Raw genomic sequence first — 18,378 nt, forward strand, 5'->3', positions numbered from 1 at the left:
AGGCTGTTTCATTTTTCTGTTGTTCCATTTCATGTTCCAAAGGAACTTTTTCTTATTTTGTTGCTGCTGTGTGCAGCATAAAGCAAGCAGCCATGATAATGATTATGCGAGTCAAGTGTGCATATTTCCACAAAATAAGAGTCAGCTCCAAAGAGTTCACATCTACAACCACAAAAGTCTGTCCTTTCCTGTACTGGGACAATGGAAGAAATGAGGCACCTACAAGAACTGAACAGTTATGATTAAGTTTCAGTGTTTGGGGCATTGTCTGGAGCTACTTGTTTTATAGGGAAGGTGCCTGCTGGACCTGTTGTTTATGAACAGAGAGGGTTGGCGGATGATGTGATGGTTGGAGCCCTCAGCAATTACAAAATTATTAGCTTTCGATTTTTGGAGGCTTAAGGAGGCGACTCAGCAGAACTGCCACCTTGGACTTCTGGAAGGGAGACTTTGGCATGTTTAGGGGATTGGTTGATGGAGTCCTTTGGGAAGCAGCCCTGAAGGGCAAAGGAGTCCAGGAAGGCTGGACATTCTTCTTCAAGAAGGAATTCTCAAAGGGGCAGAAGCAGCTCATCCCCTACTGAAAGATGAGCCAGTGGGGAAGATGACCAGCCTGGCTGAACAGAGAGCTTTGGCTGGAACTCAGGAAAGAAGAGTTTATGACCTTTGGAAGAAGGGGCAGGAAACTCAGGAGGACTACAGGGATGCCTTAAGATTAGGCCGGGAGAAAATCAGAAGGGCCAAAACCCAAGTAAAATTTAATCAGGCTACTGCCATAAAAAACAAAAATATTTCTATAAATGCATTAACAACAAAAGGGTGAAGGAGAATATCCAGCCTTTATTGGATTAAGGGGGAAATGTGGTGACAAAGGGTGAGGAAAAGGCTGGTGTACTTCATGCTTTCTTCACCTTAGTCTCTGAGTACCTAGCCCCCTGAGCTGGAATACAGGGATGAGGAGCAGAATAAAGCCTCAGTTGTGTGAGGTTTGAAAAGGCCAAGTGCCAGGTCCTGTGCTTGGGTCATAACAACCCCATGCAGTACTACAAGCTTGGGGAAGAGTGGATGGAAAACTGCATTACAGAAAAGGATCTGGAGGTGTTGATCAACAGCTGCTGAACATGAGCCAGTGTGTGCCCAGGTGGCCAAGAAGGCCAATGGCATCCTGGCCTGGGTCAGCAATAGTGTGGCCAGCAGGACCAGGACAGTGATTGTCCCCCTGTACTCAGCACTGGTGAGGCCACAACTCAAATCCTGTGTTCAGTTTTGGGCCCTTCATTTCAAGAAAGGCATTGAGGTGCTGGAGCATGTCCAGAGAAGGGCAATGGAGCTGGTGAAGAGTCTGGAGTACAAATCCAATGAGGAGCAACTGAGGGACCTGGGGCTGTTTAGCCTGGAGAAAAGAAGGCTCATGGGAGACTCTTGCTCCCTACCTTAAAGGAGGTTATAGCCAAATGGGGGTCTGTCTCTTCTCTGAAGTAACCAGCAATAGGACAAGAGTAAATGGCCTCAAGTTGCACCAGGGGAGGTTTAGACTGGATACTAGGAAACATTTCTTCATGGAAAGAGTTGCTAAGCATTGAACCATGATGCAGAGGGAAGGTGCATCCCTGGAGGTGCTTAAAAGATGTGTAGATGTGGCACCTGGGGACATGGTTTTGTGGTGGACTTGGCAGTGTTGGGTTGACAGTTGGACTCCATGGTCTTGGAGGTCTTTCCCAGCCTAAATGATTCTGTGATTCTACATGGTCATCCTTGTTCTTGGGCATAAGTTTTACTTCAAAGTTTTTATGAGCAGCTAGGATTTATCGACTGCCTCCAAATTTGTCACTTCCCTACCACAAAAATAAATCTAAAGGAGTAGGTTACAAGATCATTTCTTAATGTGTTGTTTTCAAAATTCCTAGGAAAATGCCTAGAAACAGTACTATATGGAAGAATAACTTTTATATAAAGGATCTTTTTTAAGACCTAAAGGTTTTACAAATCGCCTTTTCTTTATTTAGATCAGGAGGATTTCCTAGGGCGATACAAAGCCGTCTTTAAGACTGCGTGTGAAGATCCTTGGAGTATGTCATCAAGAATTTCTCTGCATCCCTTGAAAGAATTCCTTGTCTGTGTGCACCTCAAGCTGTATTCCTCAAGTAGTCCATGGACAGCATATGTATACGCTGAAAAAACTCTTCATGCCAATCTCTCTGCAAATAAGTATGATCTTGGACTTACAGGAGATCATGGGAAATTGAAGATATGGTTGTTTGGAAAACAAATAAACATAACAGTAAGACTTCGTAAAAACACTTGGAACCAAATATGTATCCAGTGGAAAAGTGACAATGAGGAGATGAAAGTATTCATAAATGGAACAGAAAAATTTCACAAAAAACTAAATGGGAAAGTTTGTTTGCCTGGAAAAGGCCAGTTCTTACTTGGCTGTTCAAAGCTGCAAGGTACAGCTGCATCACCTCGCCAGGGTATGACTGGGGAGCTGTACCTGTTCAGAATGTGGGACAAGGCAAATATAACACAATCTAAGGACTGCCAGGATAGTGGTGTTATACGCTGGAGAGGGGAGGATTGGACCTATAACACGACAGTAGAAGAGGATAACTCTTTGCAATGTGGTAAGTACTACTGCACTGCTTTTGAAATAGTAATTCAGTCAAAAGTTGATTTGAGTGTGTCTAGCATTTCTCTTCCAGATTTTACAAAGTCTCAGTCTATTAATAATTTCTAAAATCAAAATCAAATTTTTGATGAGATCGTGTGAGGACCTTCTGCTAGTTTTCATCCAAATGAAAAAGTACAGTATAGTACCAATCCTTTAAAGATTTTCAGCTTGCTTCAACTTTTCTGTATATCAACCATTTGTGTAATATGAGAGCAGGATGCAGGCAACTGAAACTCCTTAGAGTACTGGGGCATGTATCAATGTCATCTTAAAATAATTAATTTACACATTTTCTGTTCAGGGAATAAATACAGAGGAAAGCATTGCTAGTTCTCATTCTGCACATTTGCTGGGCCAAAGCTTCAATGAGTGCAACTTTTCACTGCTTCAATTGGCACATTACACCACCTTCAGCTGGTAGGGTCTACATCTGCAAAAAATTATAGGAGGATCCAATTTCTTTATCAGTATCAGTAATGTCTCCTTTATTAAAATTACCAAATGGTTTCTCACACATTTCTCAAGTTTTCCCTCTTTCCTGAAAAAGAACCATAAAAATCTTTGAATCAAATCAATCCAAGATGTTATTTTCAGAGAAACTGAGTTCAAGCAAGAAAATAATCCTATTTTTAGCTTTTACTATCATATCTGTTGCAAAAACTACGAACTTGAATCAAGCTTTGATGGAATACAATTGTAAATCATAGGAAATTATATTACCCCCCAAGAGATTTTAATGTGCCTAGCTCAATTAGTTTCCTAGAATTTTTATACAGCATAATTGATTCAGTTTAAATGTGGCACCAGTCTTAATCTTCATCACCTTTATCATTAAAACATGTGCCTATCTATTTCATGCAGATTCAAAAATATGTTTTATATATGTAATCTTATAACCACTGCCTGACTAGATTCAAAGTGTCTTAGTAAGGGCAGTAAAATAAGGTGACCGGATTTCTTTTTCTGGAAGAGAAAGAAATCTGTCCAACAAACCAGGACTCATGGAGAATGCTGCTAGAACTGGTTTGTAATGTATGAAATACCTTTGGTACCCTTGATGCTGTAGTTGAGAGCACATCTTCTTTGTTGGGTTGTGTGACTTGTGAAAGGAGCTGAAGAAAGGCTGTCTTTCTTTTACTTATGTCTGGCTGTGCTTGAAGGAACACAGTCCTAAGGCTGAAAGGAGGAACATTCTGTCTACCAGATGTACAAAGGAAGTCTGAGAGAGGTATGTCTGGACAGTGGGAGAAATCTCGGTCAGAGTGGAGCATCTGATTGTCTTTTACTGATGCACAGAAGGGACAAACTCCTTGTTTTCTGTTCCAGCAGTTTCTGCCCTGAATATTGAGCATCCTTGACCATCACAGGGCAGCTAGATCAGGCAATGTCCATCTTCCAGCCCTAACTGATTAATGATTTTAGAATTCATGATTTAGTGGCTTGTGGAATCCTCTGTCTACCTGCAAGAGCTCTGCTAGTGAGTGTGTAAGATTCATGGTTTGCAAAGCTTTGTTGATTAGCCAGACTGAATAACTGTGCTGACAGGGGTTTGTTTGAGTATAGAGACCATCTCTACTGCCAGATATGAGTTATCTCCTCTAGATAACCTGGGACATTAGCAGCTTTTCAAAGAGAACTTGCTGGAATTTTTTTACAGTTTATTTTCCTCCTTTCAATAATAGATGCATTTTAGCTGATTAACCCCCAAGTTATCTTGTGAAAAGCATATATTTAGCAAATACCAGTCCAATAGATAACGAAGCTTTTATTTTATGGTAGAAATATCTAATAGTCCATGTCAGGTGATTTCAATTGATGCTGCTACTACTCTTACAATCTGATTTCTTTCAGTAAGTTCCTCTGAACACCTGTGTAAAAATTACCTGATTTGAGAAATTTCTCTGTTTTGTGTCAAAGCAGAAGGACTTTAAGTAGTAAGTCTGCAGAAGGATCTAATTTTACATCTGCAATGAGTGTAACTGGCAAGGGACTAAAGTTTAGGAAAGTCCTCAGTAGGCACAAAAGGTCAAAAGGAAGTGGTTCGTTACAGTCATAATTGTGCCGGAGGACAAGTTTCAGAATATTTTTTTGTGACCTGGTTGGCATTTTGTGCCTACATAAAACAATTATTTGTAAAATGTTCCGTCAAAGGCTACCGTAATTTCTGTGATTTCTTTTTTGCTTAACCACTCAAAGCCTTTGTGCAGTGTAAGCCGTTGTCTAATTGGTGTCTCATCAGCAGTGATCCATTCCATTAATAAGTCTAGATTTACTTAGCATCAGTTTTCCTGCCTTTGTTTTTGTTGACTCTTCTCATTCCTTTACTTTAGGTTTTATAATTTATTTTTGTGAAAACTTTTGAAATTACCAAAAATTTATTAATTTTTTTTTCTTAACCATTTGAGGTCTAATAAGGATCAAAATCCTGATTGTGGTAAGATTCACACACATGCTTAGCATTTAAAGGTATGCTTAACTTTAACCGAATAGCTTACTCCCCAGAAGTGGCTGGGATTACCTCTGCAGTAGCTGCATATTTTATGCATCCGAAGATTTGCAAGACAGGACATATCTGACTGCTTCCCACTTTGTGATGAGGCTGATCACATTTCTTGGACTAATGGTTCTCAATAGTGAACTTTTATATCTGAGTTAAAGATGAGACTCTTGCTCCTTCCAGTGATAGAGTCTTCTGGTTCTCCTGCTCGGTGTGGCCACTGCACGCTGAGCAGGTGTAAATACTGCAGGCAGGGCCAGAGAGGGAAGGAGGTCATGCACTTGGTGCGTCACTGGCCTTCCACCTACATTCTTCATGTTCCTTTGATAATTCCCCTCTTGCTAAGAGTGAGAAGTAGCATAACAGCTGTGATCTAGAGAGAAGAGTGCAGGTTGAATGTCTCTCACTTTACAGATCACCTCCCGGTATTTAAAAATGCCTAAGTGAAGAAACTATTCCATATTCTAAACTTGGAAAATGTCTTCATCTTGTTCCTTGATGTATGACTCTAGCTACATACTTTAATGTGGACAATTTGAATGGTATCACTCTGTATAATCCAAGAAAAAAAATCTACTAAGTAATCTAAAGTTTGGAGTGATTTAAGAGAACAAACACACAAGAAAATAAATTAGTTTAAAGTGCTAAATCCTTGAAAAGAAACTCTAATCACCTGTAAGTACCAGGTCTTCTGTTGTCATTTTTACATGTGATATTTTTAAGTTGCCTTTAATAACTTCACAGTGAAATGCACTGTTTAAACATTAATAATTTCAGTTATACATTAAACAGTAAGTTTCTTAATCCAAATACAGATATCCAAACTGTTACACTGTGCATTTATGCAAGGAGCACAGATATGATGGGATATCTTTAACAAATTTCAATGAATAAATAAAATAGGTTATTTGAGGCATAACTGTAAATAGTATCACTGCTGTCTCATTTGTGATATTGGTGCTGTGACTTTCAGCCTGTTGCTTTTGGTTGCTTTTTATCCTAATTAAAATTCAGTGTCATTATGCATTATTATGGCATTTTGATTTCTCTAAATTGTCCTGTCCAACCTTCAAGATTAAGATGTTGTCTTCTCTTTTTCATGTACTCTTTTGATTTTCAATATTGCTGAGCCTGCTACTGGTATTGCTGGAGGGGGTTTCCACACTTGTGGGTACAGAGGAATTTAATGCTGATGGGAGAAATAGGAAATGACCAGTGCCCTGCCCAGTGTGGCTATTTGACTGTTTTGCCTCTGCATTCTCAAGGAAGAGAAAAACTTCAGTTTGGGCTTTTGTTCTAGTTTGCAGATGTGGACAGTAGAAGGTACGTATTAGGCTCATGTAACCCTGTTTAAAGATTTCCCAACTGTGTGCCCATCTGATGACAGGATCACCTTTCCTGGAAGGGAGGGTGAAGTCTCAAGATTTTACATCCTCAGGGAAGAAGTAGAAATACAGTTGTCCCTCATCCACTCATCCAGTCTCCATCCCAGTCTGTTGGGTACCAATCCTTGGGCTGTATTATTGCGTTTACTAAGTGGATCATGAAAGCAGAAGATGAAAAAGCAAATTATTTGCCCCAATGCCATTTTTTTCCCCTAGAACTGTAAGGACAGAATACTAAAGAAACCTCTAGAAGCTCTTGAAGGAAATGTGGTGGGAAAAATACCTAACTCTGGAGTGCCTTTTTGATGAGTCATGTGCCACTTTACTTTGTACCTATTAACAGAATACATGTTTGACCTTCCCTTTCTTTGCTCTTGTTCCTCCCTCTCCTGTGATACCAAACAAAGTGGCTTTTTGGAAATCAGCCTTCCAGAGAAGTGGTAATTCGATTCACCTCAGTATCTAATGTACAACTTTCCACGAACAGATAAAAACTTTATTTATAACCTAATTTCTTACAAGCTGTGAAACATCAAAGCTGAGTTAAAAATACTGAGCCTAAATTTTCTGTTAAGGATACTAAAATAAACTGTCCCAAGTCACCGAGCCTGATGTAAACAAGTTCTGGCATTTTTTTCTGTCTAATGGCCAGTGATAATTCATCCTTTCTTTCATGGTGCCACCACAGGGGGTCAGAGCAGATACAAGGTGTCATGAGGGACACCGAATCATAAAACTAAAGATTGCACTTAAGGTTTATCCTATGAACTTATATACAATGTGCCTCAACAGCTACCTTACATAGAAAGGTCCTTGTATTTTTATTTTCATGTGTTAGTCAAAACTGATCATAGCAGCAGTATACAGTCGTGGTTGTCTCATGTCATTCTGTGGTGACAGCCAAGTGCTGTGGCTTCAGGAGACCAAATTACATAGCCACCAAGGTGTCCCTTGGGATTCTCCCATTTGCTGTTGATCTGTTTGTGAGAGCTGAACATAGTCGAGACTACTTGTACTTTGAATGAAGAGGCCTGGGTGCTAATACAAATGGTTTTCATTTTTGGCATGTTTTTCAATTAATCTAAGTAAAATTTTAGTCACTTCATTCCATAAATCTTTTCTCTAGGCCCTACACATATAAGTGCAGGAATGTATGTTTCTCTGCCAGGAATGCTGTTGTCCTTCTACAGATTGGCAGGGCTGTTGCTGCTCCTTAGCATTCAGTGCCTATGTGGTGTCTGGAGCTGACTGGGAAGCAGTTGCCCTTGCATTCTCTCCCCTGTTTCCTGAGATAGAGGCCAGCTGGCACAGCCCTCCACTCTGCCCCTCCTCACCTATCACACAGGCTGGGCAAGGGGTGTGTCCATGGGGAGACTCGAGTTCACTAAATTTCAGACTCTTTCTCCTCCAAAGAAACCCCAATAGTTGCTTTCCCAGTCTCAGGCTTGCTCAAAGGATGCTTTCTGCAAAGGTTTAAAGGAGATCATGAAGTGTTAGGTAAAACAGCATTAGTCAGCAGCAGCACTGTTCCCCTGAGACAGGGGGACAAGAAACTGCTGCCAGTAATGTCCTTCTTGCACCAAATTGTTATCAGCAGCCAGGTTCCAGCTGCTTCTCACTTCTCCACCCTGGAAAAACTGAACTGTTTCTCACAGACTGGGTTGCACGAAGACAGGTGAATCAGAAATGGTGTTGCTTTTCCAAAAAATTTAGGAAAGGGTGTACTGCTCATAAGTTACTTTGAAGGTAGGGAGAAGAAATTTTTTTTTTCATTTTCACACTTGGAGATAGAACACTGTACACCTTTCATGCTTTAAGGGCTCTGTCCTGTGCCTGAGTTACTGAACAAATGATATACTTTGAGTGACAGTGCTTTTGCTGTACGCACCAGAACCATCTGTCCCATCTTGACTACTGTGTTACAAAACCTCCTTCTGCCTTTCTTTCCCTTTCACTGAATTAAATTTTCAATTCTGCTTTGCGTGGTGGAACAACTTCAGCAGGATATGTGGAGACCATCCCATCCTAAAAGATCCAGTAGCCTGAGAATTAAAAGCTGTCATGCTGAGGAATGCTTAAGCACAAGGCTATTTTTTAGACAGGGCCAGGTACTGGTCTTTCTCGGAGCTACATCAGCTTGCACATGTAATCTTAAGTACTGTTAATAGGTTTAGTCTCCTGCCAGTCGGGAGCTGCTGAAGTTACACTGGTTCCCATTGTCACATAAAGTCATTGGGAAATGAAGGTTGTCACAATTTTTGCAGCTGTGGTGAGAGCTGCTAAACCCGTTTCATACCTGTGGAGCACAGATGGGATTCCGAGGTTGTGGCTTAGCTAGCTATTTGTGTCGGACCAGTACAAAGTGATATGAAGACAGTAAGGGACTTGCTGCTTTTGTTTCTAATGATTCATGTTAGGAACAGAAACCAGTGCTTATCTCATTTAATCAAGTTGCCTTTTCCCTCAGAAAAGAAACCAAACAGTTCTTGTGGGGGCCTATTCTATCTCCCTTGCAACAAAAGCAAGGAATAATACTGCCTATTTAATTACTGTTTGTATCTTTAAGAGTGTTTTCTATTAGAGAAAATGTAGCAAAGTATTATTACAATGTGTAATCCTTTGTTTATGATGTGGAATAGGATATGTTAGTTATATTGATTTGGTGATCCTAAACTAACAATGTTGCAAATAAAATCCATAGAGCAAATAAATGGAACTTTCATATATGTAAGGATTTTGATGCTCTTATCAATAGTAAACAAGAAAAGAGCAATAAATTTTCTGTTAGCTTGTAACTAACACATCTTGAGTTACTTTACTTTCCTTTTTACATGCCAACTTTAGGGATATTTTACATTGAACTCTAATCCTTCTCCAAATAAATCTATTCACCTTCTTTTCTTGCTCTTAAACGCAACAAAGGAGGAGGGTTAACAAATTAATTATATATGAGTCTTTCCTCCTTCCTCCTTTCTGTATGCATAGGTGATTCTGATTAAAGACTTGGTTAATGTACTTAAAGATGGACCTTGATAAGTCCACACTCAAGCCTTGACAAGTCTCATACTCATGGATAATTTCTGGCAACTGTGGGCATATGACTATTGTGCTGTAAGAGAAGTCATGGTTAGATTGGTGTCCATAAAAAAGTGCCTCTCAGATTATGCATGCCATCATCAGTTGCTGCGTTTGCCAGCTCCATATTCGTGGCTTGTGTTTAGCTTGTTTTACTACCTGTGCTGCTAGATGTGCTGTTAAAAGCACTTGGCATTTTTACAGTTCACTGTCTTTTTACTAACCTACAAAACCAAGTATGTTAATGAACAATTTTTGTACCTACCTCAGGGTACTACTTGTATTCTCAAAAATTCACAAGGTGGTTGAAGGGATATAGAGGATGCAAAAGGCACCTTGTATACAGCAAGACTGTCTCCACTGGCTCCACAAGAGTTTGTGAGAAAGATCTTAAAGCTAGATTTCCTGTACAGATTTTATTTTTTAAATGGGCAGAAGAAGCAGTATGGTGGTGTTTGCTCTGAGGTGCTGCATATTTATGTGGGTTCCTTTTGAGAATTTAATTTGCTCCAGAGCTTTTTTTGGAGATGAAGGTTTTTGCATTGATTAAGACAGGATTAGTAATAGGTAAACTTTTGGAGACAGAATTTACTTTCTGTGTTAGGAAAGTCAGATTGCCCACGTGTGGAAGGATGCTTCCGTCTCTAACCAGAAGTTCAGTCAATTATCTTTATTCACCTCATTTTACCTTAAAAAATATTTACTGTTTAAACAATACAGAATAGTTTTATCTGACTGCTGCTTCAGTTCTGCATATTAAACTTGGTATTGTCTTGGTATTGTATTAAGAGTCTTCCCCAAGCCTACACTAGGTGCTAAGAAATTAATTTTGTAGCATCTGTAATTCGTAATCACTTTACAATGTCAAAGTAACAGGACTTGTACATAAGAGCTCTAGAACACATACCTTACAGGAATTTGTAAATATGTATTTTATCTGGACTTAACATATAGTAAGAAGCCCTAATTTTCCTGAAAAATTACCACAAAAATTAGGGTTATATCCAGATTTTCATGATCTACCAAGTTCATACAGTTCTAGTTGTCAAAAAGAGCAATTTTACTTCTCTGTAGGCAGAATCCTAGTTGTCTCAAAAGAGATGTTTGATGTAACTTTGTTTTATCTTTACTGAAGGAGTTTAAATTCATTAGGCTGATATGTATAAAGGTGTGAATTTTTACTTACGCTTTAACTTAATGGGTATGTATTATTTTACTAAGAATTTTGGTTCTCTCTTCTGCATAAGGAAGTTTCTACCCAGGATGTAAATTAACTAAAACTAATAGTTTAATGGAAAACTCCTAAAGAATTGTAGTGCAATTAATTTTATTTCCATGTATTCATCCTGCCATATTTCAGAGTTGCTGCTTTTAGCTTCATGCAATGTATGACATTCAACAAAAATGAACTGACTTTTTTCATGTTGTCAAGCTCTCGTGTTATCTCTGACTTCAGATCATTGGTCCCAGTATCCCAGCATTGGGGAGCCAGGCAGCAATCTGCTTACCTGGCTGGCAGCTGTCATCTTTGTGCATCTTACATCTTGCTCAGGAATAGGGACTGGTTAATTTCTCTCTCATTTATGATTTCTGTAATTTTCCTCTCCTGTTCTTGTGGCTGTCCTGCTGCAGAGCAGGCTGTGTCTTCTGACTTTTCTTCCTACATCACCTCCAGAGGATCTTCTTCCTCCTTCCCTAACTGGGTCAACCTCCACTTCCATAGCTCTCCTTTGATTGTTATGGTTAGGGTTGTATCTCTGATTCAGCTGCAGCATCCATTTGTTTTTACCTTAGATCCAGAGATCCTCTTGCCTCTTCCAGGGTGTAGGACACAGGCCTGGTAGGCATATGCCAGGACCCAACACAGTACCAAAAGTCTCTGCCTTTGGTGTAAGCAAGACATCCTTCCTGCAAATGGTCTGTCTTCTTACCAGGATTCTTTGGCTGCTTGGGTGTAAACTCCCATGCCATCAGAGGTGAATACTGCTCTAGGCACCTGCCCAAATTCTCCTGCATACCTTGCTCCCTAGATATTTGTTCCCTCAGAGCACTTTCCTGTGTGTCGTCTCCAAGTGATTGGTTACTGGAGGTCCCACAGAGATTTGAGTTTGGATGCCTGGATTCAGAGTTTGAGGATGGTCATGTAGACTGCACATGCAGGTGGACCACCACTGATGGAAGAAGGAAGGTGTCAGCATCTGAAGGCATTAGCAGTGGTGGAGGTAATCTACAGCAACCTGGACAGCAGCGACGACTCCAAGGATCTGGGTGATGTCCATTGCACATGGGCTGTGTGGGACAGTTTAGTACCCACCAGTGCGGCATGGCAGTGCTGGAGTGGCCAGATATCAAGGAGATATACCTGTGGAGAAACTGTCCCACCTACTCCTGCAATTTGGAGAGAATTTCTCTCTTCTTCTGTTACTCTTGGGCTTGAATCCTGATAATGCTTAGTGTCCCACCAGGTTCAGTGACTTGAGAAGAGTTTTCTTCCTCCTTGCCCAGACGGGGTCTCACCTATTAAAGGAGATGAAATAGGTGTTGCTACTTCTTTTTCAAGGCCCAGGGTGGTGTTTTGAGTGGTGACAGGCTACAGGTAACATTTGGAGCTGTCTGCCGCTTTTCCTCCATCACAGGAAGCACATAGCACTTGCCTTGGTGGCAGGTTTGCTGCAGTGGTGTGATTTAATCGATCTGCTGGGCCTCCTCATTTATAGCCCAACCGCTACCTTTAATCCAGAGAGGCTTTCGTCACTTGGCTCACTTGATGACATCATGTTTCAAATTCATGAGTGTGATGGCTTCAACTGTCAGATCCACCCCTTGATCAAGAGCCCATCTGTGTATTGCATCTCTCCCTCGGTGTCTCTGGGGACATGTTCTGTGGGCCCATTGAGCAGGAAATAGCTCGCCTTTTCATCCCAGCCCACATCCACCTGAGCTGCTTCCCTTCTGGCAGCCTGATCTTTCACTGTTTAGATGTTCTTTGGTGGTACAGCTCTTGGACACATGAGTATTTATATGATGTGCATGCACATCATGATGTTACGTGTTACATTTTTAGTTGCTGCTATTTTAGTCCTCTTCATCTTCACTCAAGCAAATGTGCTGAATAGGTTTCTGAAGACACTAGCAATGGAAGAGAAGAGGCAAAGCTCATGGCCTAATCTCTGTCTTCCATAAGTATAAAAATTTAAACTGAGGAAAAAACTGAACTCAAAAGAATTCAACTTCCAGCTTTCAAAAAAGCATATTGACACATATTTCTCAATGGATGCAAAGTAGTTTTGCAAACCATTTTGAAGTGAGGTGAGTACTACATCTAAAATAGCTGTGTTTTAAAAAAATGGGTGTATGTATATGCATGTGTACAAATGTATATATATATCTTCTGCTCCTAAAAAAATCTTCTTATTTTTCAGTTGAAACTACTGCTACGCTGCCTAGCAGAAAAATAACAGGTATGTTTGGGTCCTATGGGATTTTGCCCCATTGTTCTTCTGTTTTACAAAGTGTGTAGTAAGATTGTTGCTGTTGATACTTTTTAATTCTTGGAGATAGTAAAGCATATGCAAACATCAGCAAATTAATTTTCCCTATCGTCCTTGTGGCTTATTAGCTAATTTTGTGGTGCAAACAGCATCAGTAATTTTCCAGAGAAAATGAAAATTAAGTCACTGAGATGATTCTGATTCTCCCTTCATTACAGAAATTATATTCACATTTATCCTTTGGAAAGAAGCTATTGCTAGTTTTTAGTAAGGCAAGCAAAATAGCCTCACTGGAGCAAAGAATTAACGAGTTTTTATCATTTCAGAAAATCCTTCTTTACTATTTTTAGTCCAAAAAAATCTGGTATTCTTCAGGACTTTTGGTATCTCTGATTTAAGTCTTCTGTAGGAGTAGGAAAGGCTTTACAGTAAAATTAGCATATTATAAGTAACATTATAGGATGACTTTTGACCTTTGAGAGATGTTGAAACACCTTAAGTATATTTTAAAATAGTGCTTCATGTTTGCATCCAGCTAGTCTTTAGATTATATTTCTGTGATAACTGTGACCTGTAACTTGACTTGTCTATGACAGTATCAAAAACCACCCAGTGACTGAAAGGGCCAACTTTAAAGTTGCTATGTGAACAAGATATCAAATTTCCTAATTTCTTTTTGATCAAAATACTGACTGTAACTATATAAAAATCTGATAACTAGTGTTTGCTATATAAATAGTTGGCTGGTTCCTGTTAAAATCAGAGATTCAAACTTGAAATTAGGTTTTTTTATCTCTGCTTTTTGCAGGATAGAAAAGAGAATACATATGAATGGGATAAATTTTAAGTGGCAAGTCTCACTGTTATTATAAAAAGTCTGAGAATAGTTCTTCATACCCAGCTAGAGCCATCTTGCTGTGCATGCTTGATTCCCATTCCTAGAATTAGCAAGACACTCAGGATAAGCATGTAGCTTTCAGGCTAGTGTGGCACGTATCTTGGGTCTTTAACATTATACAGTAGTGGTTTTGTAACATTATGCAATTCAAACTGTCCGGTATTTCTCAAAAAAAAAAATTGTATTGCATCAAATTCTATGTGAGTGCATAAAGATTGTGACTTTTTTTTTACCAGAGATTGTTACATCTGCCTTTTTGACAACCTGGAAGTGTTTTTCTGAAAGAGCAGGTGTTGCCCTCTTCTGGTGAATGCAGGAAACTTTTGATAATAGAAGAAAAGCATGTTGAGGATGATAATGTATGTGTCTGAAACTTCATAACGGTCTTTTTTTTTTTCTTTTTAATCTGAAATAAAATTCACAGATTCTGAAGAATCAGCTGCAACAACCATGTTCGGTAAGAAAATCAGGACTTTACTGTTTTTTTCCAATTTTTGTTATTTCCTCTTCAGTAAATCTGCTTTTATCTGAGGTAGTGCAGAAAGGTTGTAATGTAATAGAGTTCCAAAATTCAAATATTTTCATTTCAAATTACTTGTTTGATTCTACATTGTAATGAAATAGCTTACTTTATAGGATCACTCATGGCTTCTGACAGTGGTGCTTGGGTTGAAGTAGGTGCAAGTTGCTTGATCAGGAGACTTTTGTTCAGTTATCTGAACAGTGAAGAGTTTGCAGAGATGGCAGAGGAGGAAAACTGTAGTGAGAGCTCCTTTACATCTCCTCTCACCCTAGCAGGTGGCATTTCATGCAGTGTATTACACTACACACACCCAAGAAGCTCTAACAACTTCTGGAACCAGAGGTGATAAGCATCACCTATGAAAGCATTTTTAAAAAATTAAGAATGAGACACACAGAAATAACCTGTGTGAAAGCCAGTTGCTTTCTTGCTTAATGTATACTGACATAGAGAGAGTGCTCTGGATAAAAGAAATAATACAGATGCAAACACACGTGATCTTGTTATTTTACAGATACAGTCTCTCTTTGGGAATGGTTTGTCTTTAACAACTGCATCACATTCAATATTTGTGTAGTATATACTAGGCCAAGTAACACAGGTGAAACCAGCACTTTGTTTTCACTCCGCTCATATTTTGACTACTTGTTAATTGGTTCAGAAAATTTCTTCTTGTGTTGTGGATCTGTTCTGATCCATTTTAAAAAAATCATTAAGTTGTTATATTGAAGTGTTATAAAGTGGTCTTCTAACCACTTTGTATTCTTGTGCTGACATCTAAAATATTCTTACTAAGCACAGCCCTTTAAATTTTCATCGATGGTCTTAATTTAATTTAGTCCTTTTTTTTTTTTCCTTTTGATGTAGCTGAATAAAACTTTGCATCATTACTTAATTTTATTTATCTATGGTTATTGACAAAACCAGCTTTTTTGGAGAGACTGTTTGCCAAACCCAGTGAGTCAATCTCTGCTTATGAATGTTGTGAGTTCATGCAGGAAAAGGTACTTGAGGTTAAGTAGTTATTGCAGTTGGATATGCAAAAATTTATCTGTACCCTCTGAAAGAATGAAACTAGTAAAAGGAACTTACTTGAGGAAAATTTGATTCCCAGCTGGTTGTATTCAGATACCCAGATTTTTAAAATAACATGAACATTATTTCAATTATTAGTATTGAAATAATGTGAACACTCCTAACAAGCTTTGCAGTTGTTCTTAAAATGAAATTTAGATAAATAATATTCAGTTTCTGTTCAAAATCTTGCAGGCTTGATATTTTTTTCTCAGAAATTCATAGAAGTAGAATACTTTCTTAATACAATTTTTACTTATTTTATATTTTTCCCTAGAATTCTCTATTGTTACTTTTATCATTTATCCTATTAATTCTTCAGGCAAGATGTTATAAATGTTTCTCTTATTTAGACTTTGCTGGACTTAGACTTTTGGGCTTTTCTTGGTTTATTTTATTTTTATAGATTTTACTGTTACGAATTTTTCTATTTCAGATATGTCTTCAGAGGAGACTACACAAAGTACAGGTGAGAATTTGCATGAAGAAAGTAAGGTTTCAAGGCAGATGTTCATTGCATTCATGTTTGTTGCTTTTTGATTGTTTTTTTTTTAGCAATTGGGATTTGTTTATTCCAAATTGTTTTCTTTCATGTTTTTAAAATTTGTATTTATCTTCAATCTGTATTTTAAGTCTGCAGGAGTAGGGCTCTGAGAAGCACTTAACTGAGCTGTAAACCTTTCTTTTTCATTCAAAATATTGTATTGCTTACCAAAACCCAAACAGGGCAGATATATTTTTAGCAAGTATATAGGGTGTTTTGTATGTAGAGTGTTTTCTATGTTTTCTGATACTATTTAAGGTATTTTACAGAACTAAAATGTGCACCCCATTCCTTGAAGACACTTACATATGTACTTGCAAGGAGCTGTCAAATAGGATCGGATAAGACTCAATCAGAAGAACTTGATTCTCCTTCCGTTCCTGATTTTCCCATTTGAAACAAGGAGTAGTCTCATTCCATATCAGTATGGATTCCTCCATGCCTCTATAGGACCTGGACATCCTGCTGTTCTTCATTGTTGATTGAAAAACACATTTTTAGAACAGGATTCCTCCTATGCTGGAGTGCCCATGTAGAATTGGATAAATAGGAATCACCTTAAAAGCACCACTTACTTCTCTGAGCAGTAGGGAGCCAGGAGTCACTGGCTCAGATTAGGATACAAACATGTAATTGGATGAATCTTACTCCACTTGCTGCTTTTGCATTTCCCACACTGAAAGTAACTTCATTTTCTTAAAATATTTCAGGTGTTTACACTTTTCCTGGAATGACAGTCTGAAATAGAAATAAGAATTTTTTTTTTGTGACATGTATTGCATGGGTTTTTTTAAGTTAAAATGCGAAAACTTTTGTCTTTCTTTTTCTTTTTTATTTTTTAATAACAGAAGCCCTTACAACAACTGACTATTACTCCACCATAACACCAGGTAGGATTCATCTATCACCACTGATAACATTTTTGTGCATCTCCAATTCTAAGTGTGTGTGAATTCAGGAAGTTTGCTCCCAAATGTTTTTTAGTATGCTTTTTACTTGGTATTGTGGTTTGTCATGTTAACAGTCTGCCCTACCTCACATCAATGTCCAGTCTGGTAGAAGGACTAATTCTGCAGTGCTTGTCTAGATGGCTGCATATAGAAGAGTTTGGTTATTTTGTAAGTCAGAGCAGTAGGTTACCACAAAAATGTAAGAACCACAATCTCAGGGACCGTGTTTACTTAAAAAGAAATCTTCATGCCTTTTAGCAGATGGAAGCAAACTGAATACTGTCATTGTATTTGACCTCAGGGCAGGCCCAGTAGGACCAGGAACAGACTGAATTTTATTTTTTAATTATCCGTGTAGAAGCTCAGTAGTCCCATGACAATGGATTTGTCCTGAGTTAGTGCAAGTGGAAGAAGAACTGGCTTGGAGCCTTAGTGACAAGGATAATTTGGCTGTGTGAACATGACCTGCAGAAACATTGCAGCTGTGTTATCTGATGCTTTCATGGGACTGGAAGCCCTAGTGATCTTCGATCAGTCTTTTATCCAGTCTTTTATTCTTTATCCCACTGCTAATCTGTTTTTGTGCATTTTGGTGGCATGCAGAGATCTTAAGACTAGGGGGCACACAAATGGGTGCTCTGTAAGGAAAAAGGAGCTGATGTTAATCTTTGGTGGCATTTTAGGATTTTGTGTTGGATTTTTATAAGGTATTCTCTATAGAGTAAAAAATTTTGACAGTTTATTGTTATATTGACATTTGATTATTGTTTATCAATTATTTATGAGCTTTTTATCTTTTTAAGGATTGTTTAAAACAGTATACAAGGTTTGTAATCATTTCACTGCCAACGAAAGGGAAGGCAAATTTAGGGTCATAGAATTGTTAAGGTTGGAAGAGACCTCTAAGGTAATCAAGTCCAACCGTCAAATTTATTTGATTCTAAACTGCTGTCTGAATTTTTTTTTCTTATAATTTGAATATTGCCACCAGCTTGCAGTCTGTAACCTCTAGTGGCTTATTTATTGATGGTGATAAAATTAATAAAGCAGCAAACTTTTACAGTCAAAAAGTGAAAAAAAATCCCTTCTCATTTGGTACTAACTAATGATAACAGCAGAAAAAATAGAATTTGGTTTTTTTTCTGGTAATGGAGGCCAATCCATCTGCTTAAGTAAGGAAGTTTTTTTAATGAACAAGTGTAGGAGTTTTGTCTTGGATGCAAATATATTTCCAGTGATTTATTTTGTAATTATACAACAGAGCCATCTG

The 18,378-nt window shown here is 38.4% G+C and overlaps 1 protein-coding gene across 9 annotated transcripts in view; it reads left to right on the forward strand.

The window, feature by feature from the left end:
• Positions 1-18,378, forward strand: part of ADGRG2 (adhesion G protein-coupled receptor G2) — a 57,795-nt gene that overhangs the window by 15,284 nt on the left and 24,133 nt on the right. For 6 of the 9 annotated variants that reach the window (XR_010995880.1, XM_068179945.1, XM_068179946.1 and 3 more), the window contains exons 3-7: positions 2,007-2,624; positions 13,051-13,089; positions 14,442-14,474; positions 16,021-16,083; positions 17,007-17,048. Coding sequence is in view for 8 of the 9 variants with exons in the window: in XM_068179945.1 (XP_068036046.1) it covers positions 2,007-2,624; positions 13,051-13,089; positions 14,442-14,474; positions 16,021-16,083; positions 17,007-17,048 (795 nt within the window). In the remaining variant the exon portion in view is untranslated. The remainder of the gene's footprint in view (positions 1-2,006; positions 2,625-13,050; positions 13,090-14,441; positions 14,475-16,020; positions 16,084-17,006; positions 17,049-18,378) is intronic. The other 3 variants (XM_068179949.1, XM_068179947.1, XM_068179944.1) reach the window with 2 other exon arrangements.

The sequence above is a fragment of the Anomalospiza imberbis genome, chromosome 2 (genome assembly GCF_031753505.1).
Source record: "Anomalospiza imberbis isolate Cuckoo-Finch-1a 21T00152 chromosome 2, ASM3175350v1, whole genome shotgun sequence".
NCBI classification, from domain to species: domain Eukaryota; kingdom Metazoa; phylum Chordata; class Aves; order Passeriformes; family Viduidae; genus Anomalospiza; species Anomalospiza imberbis.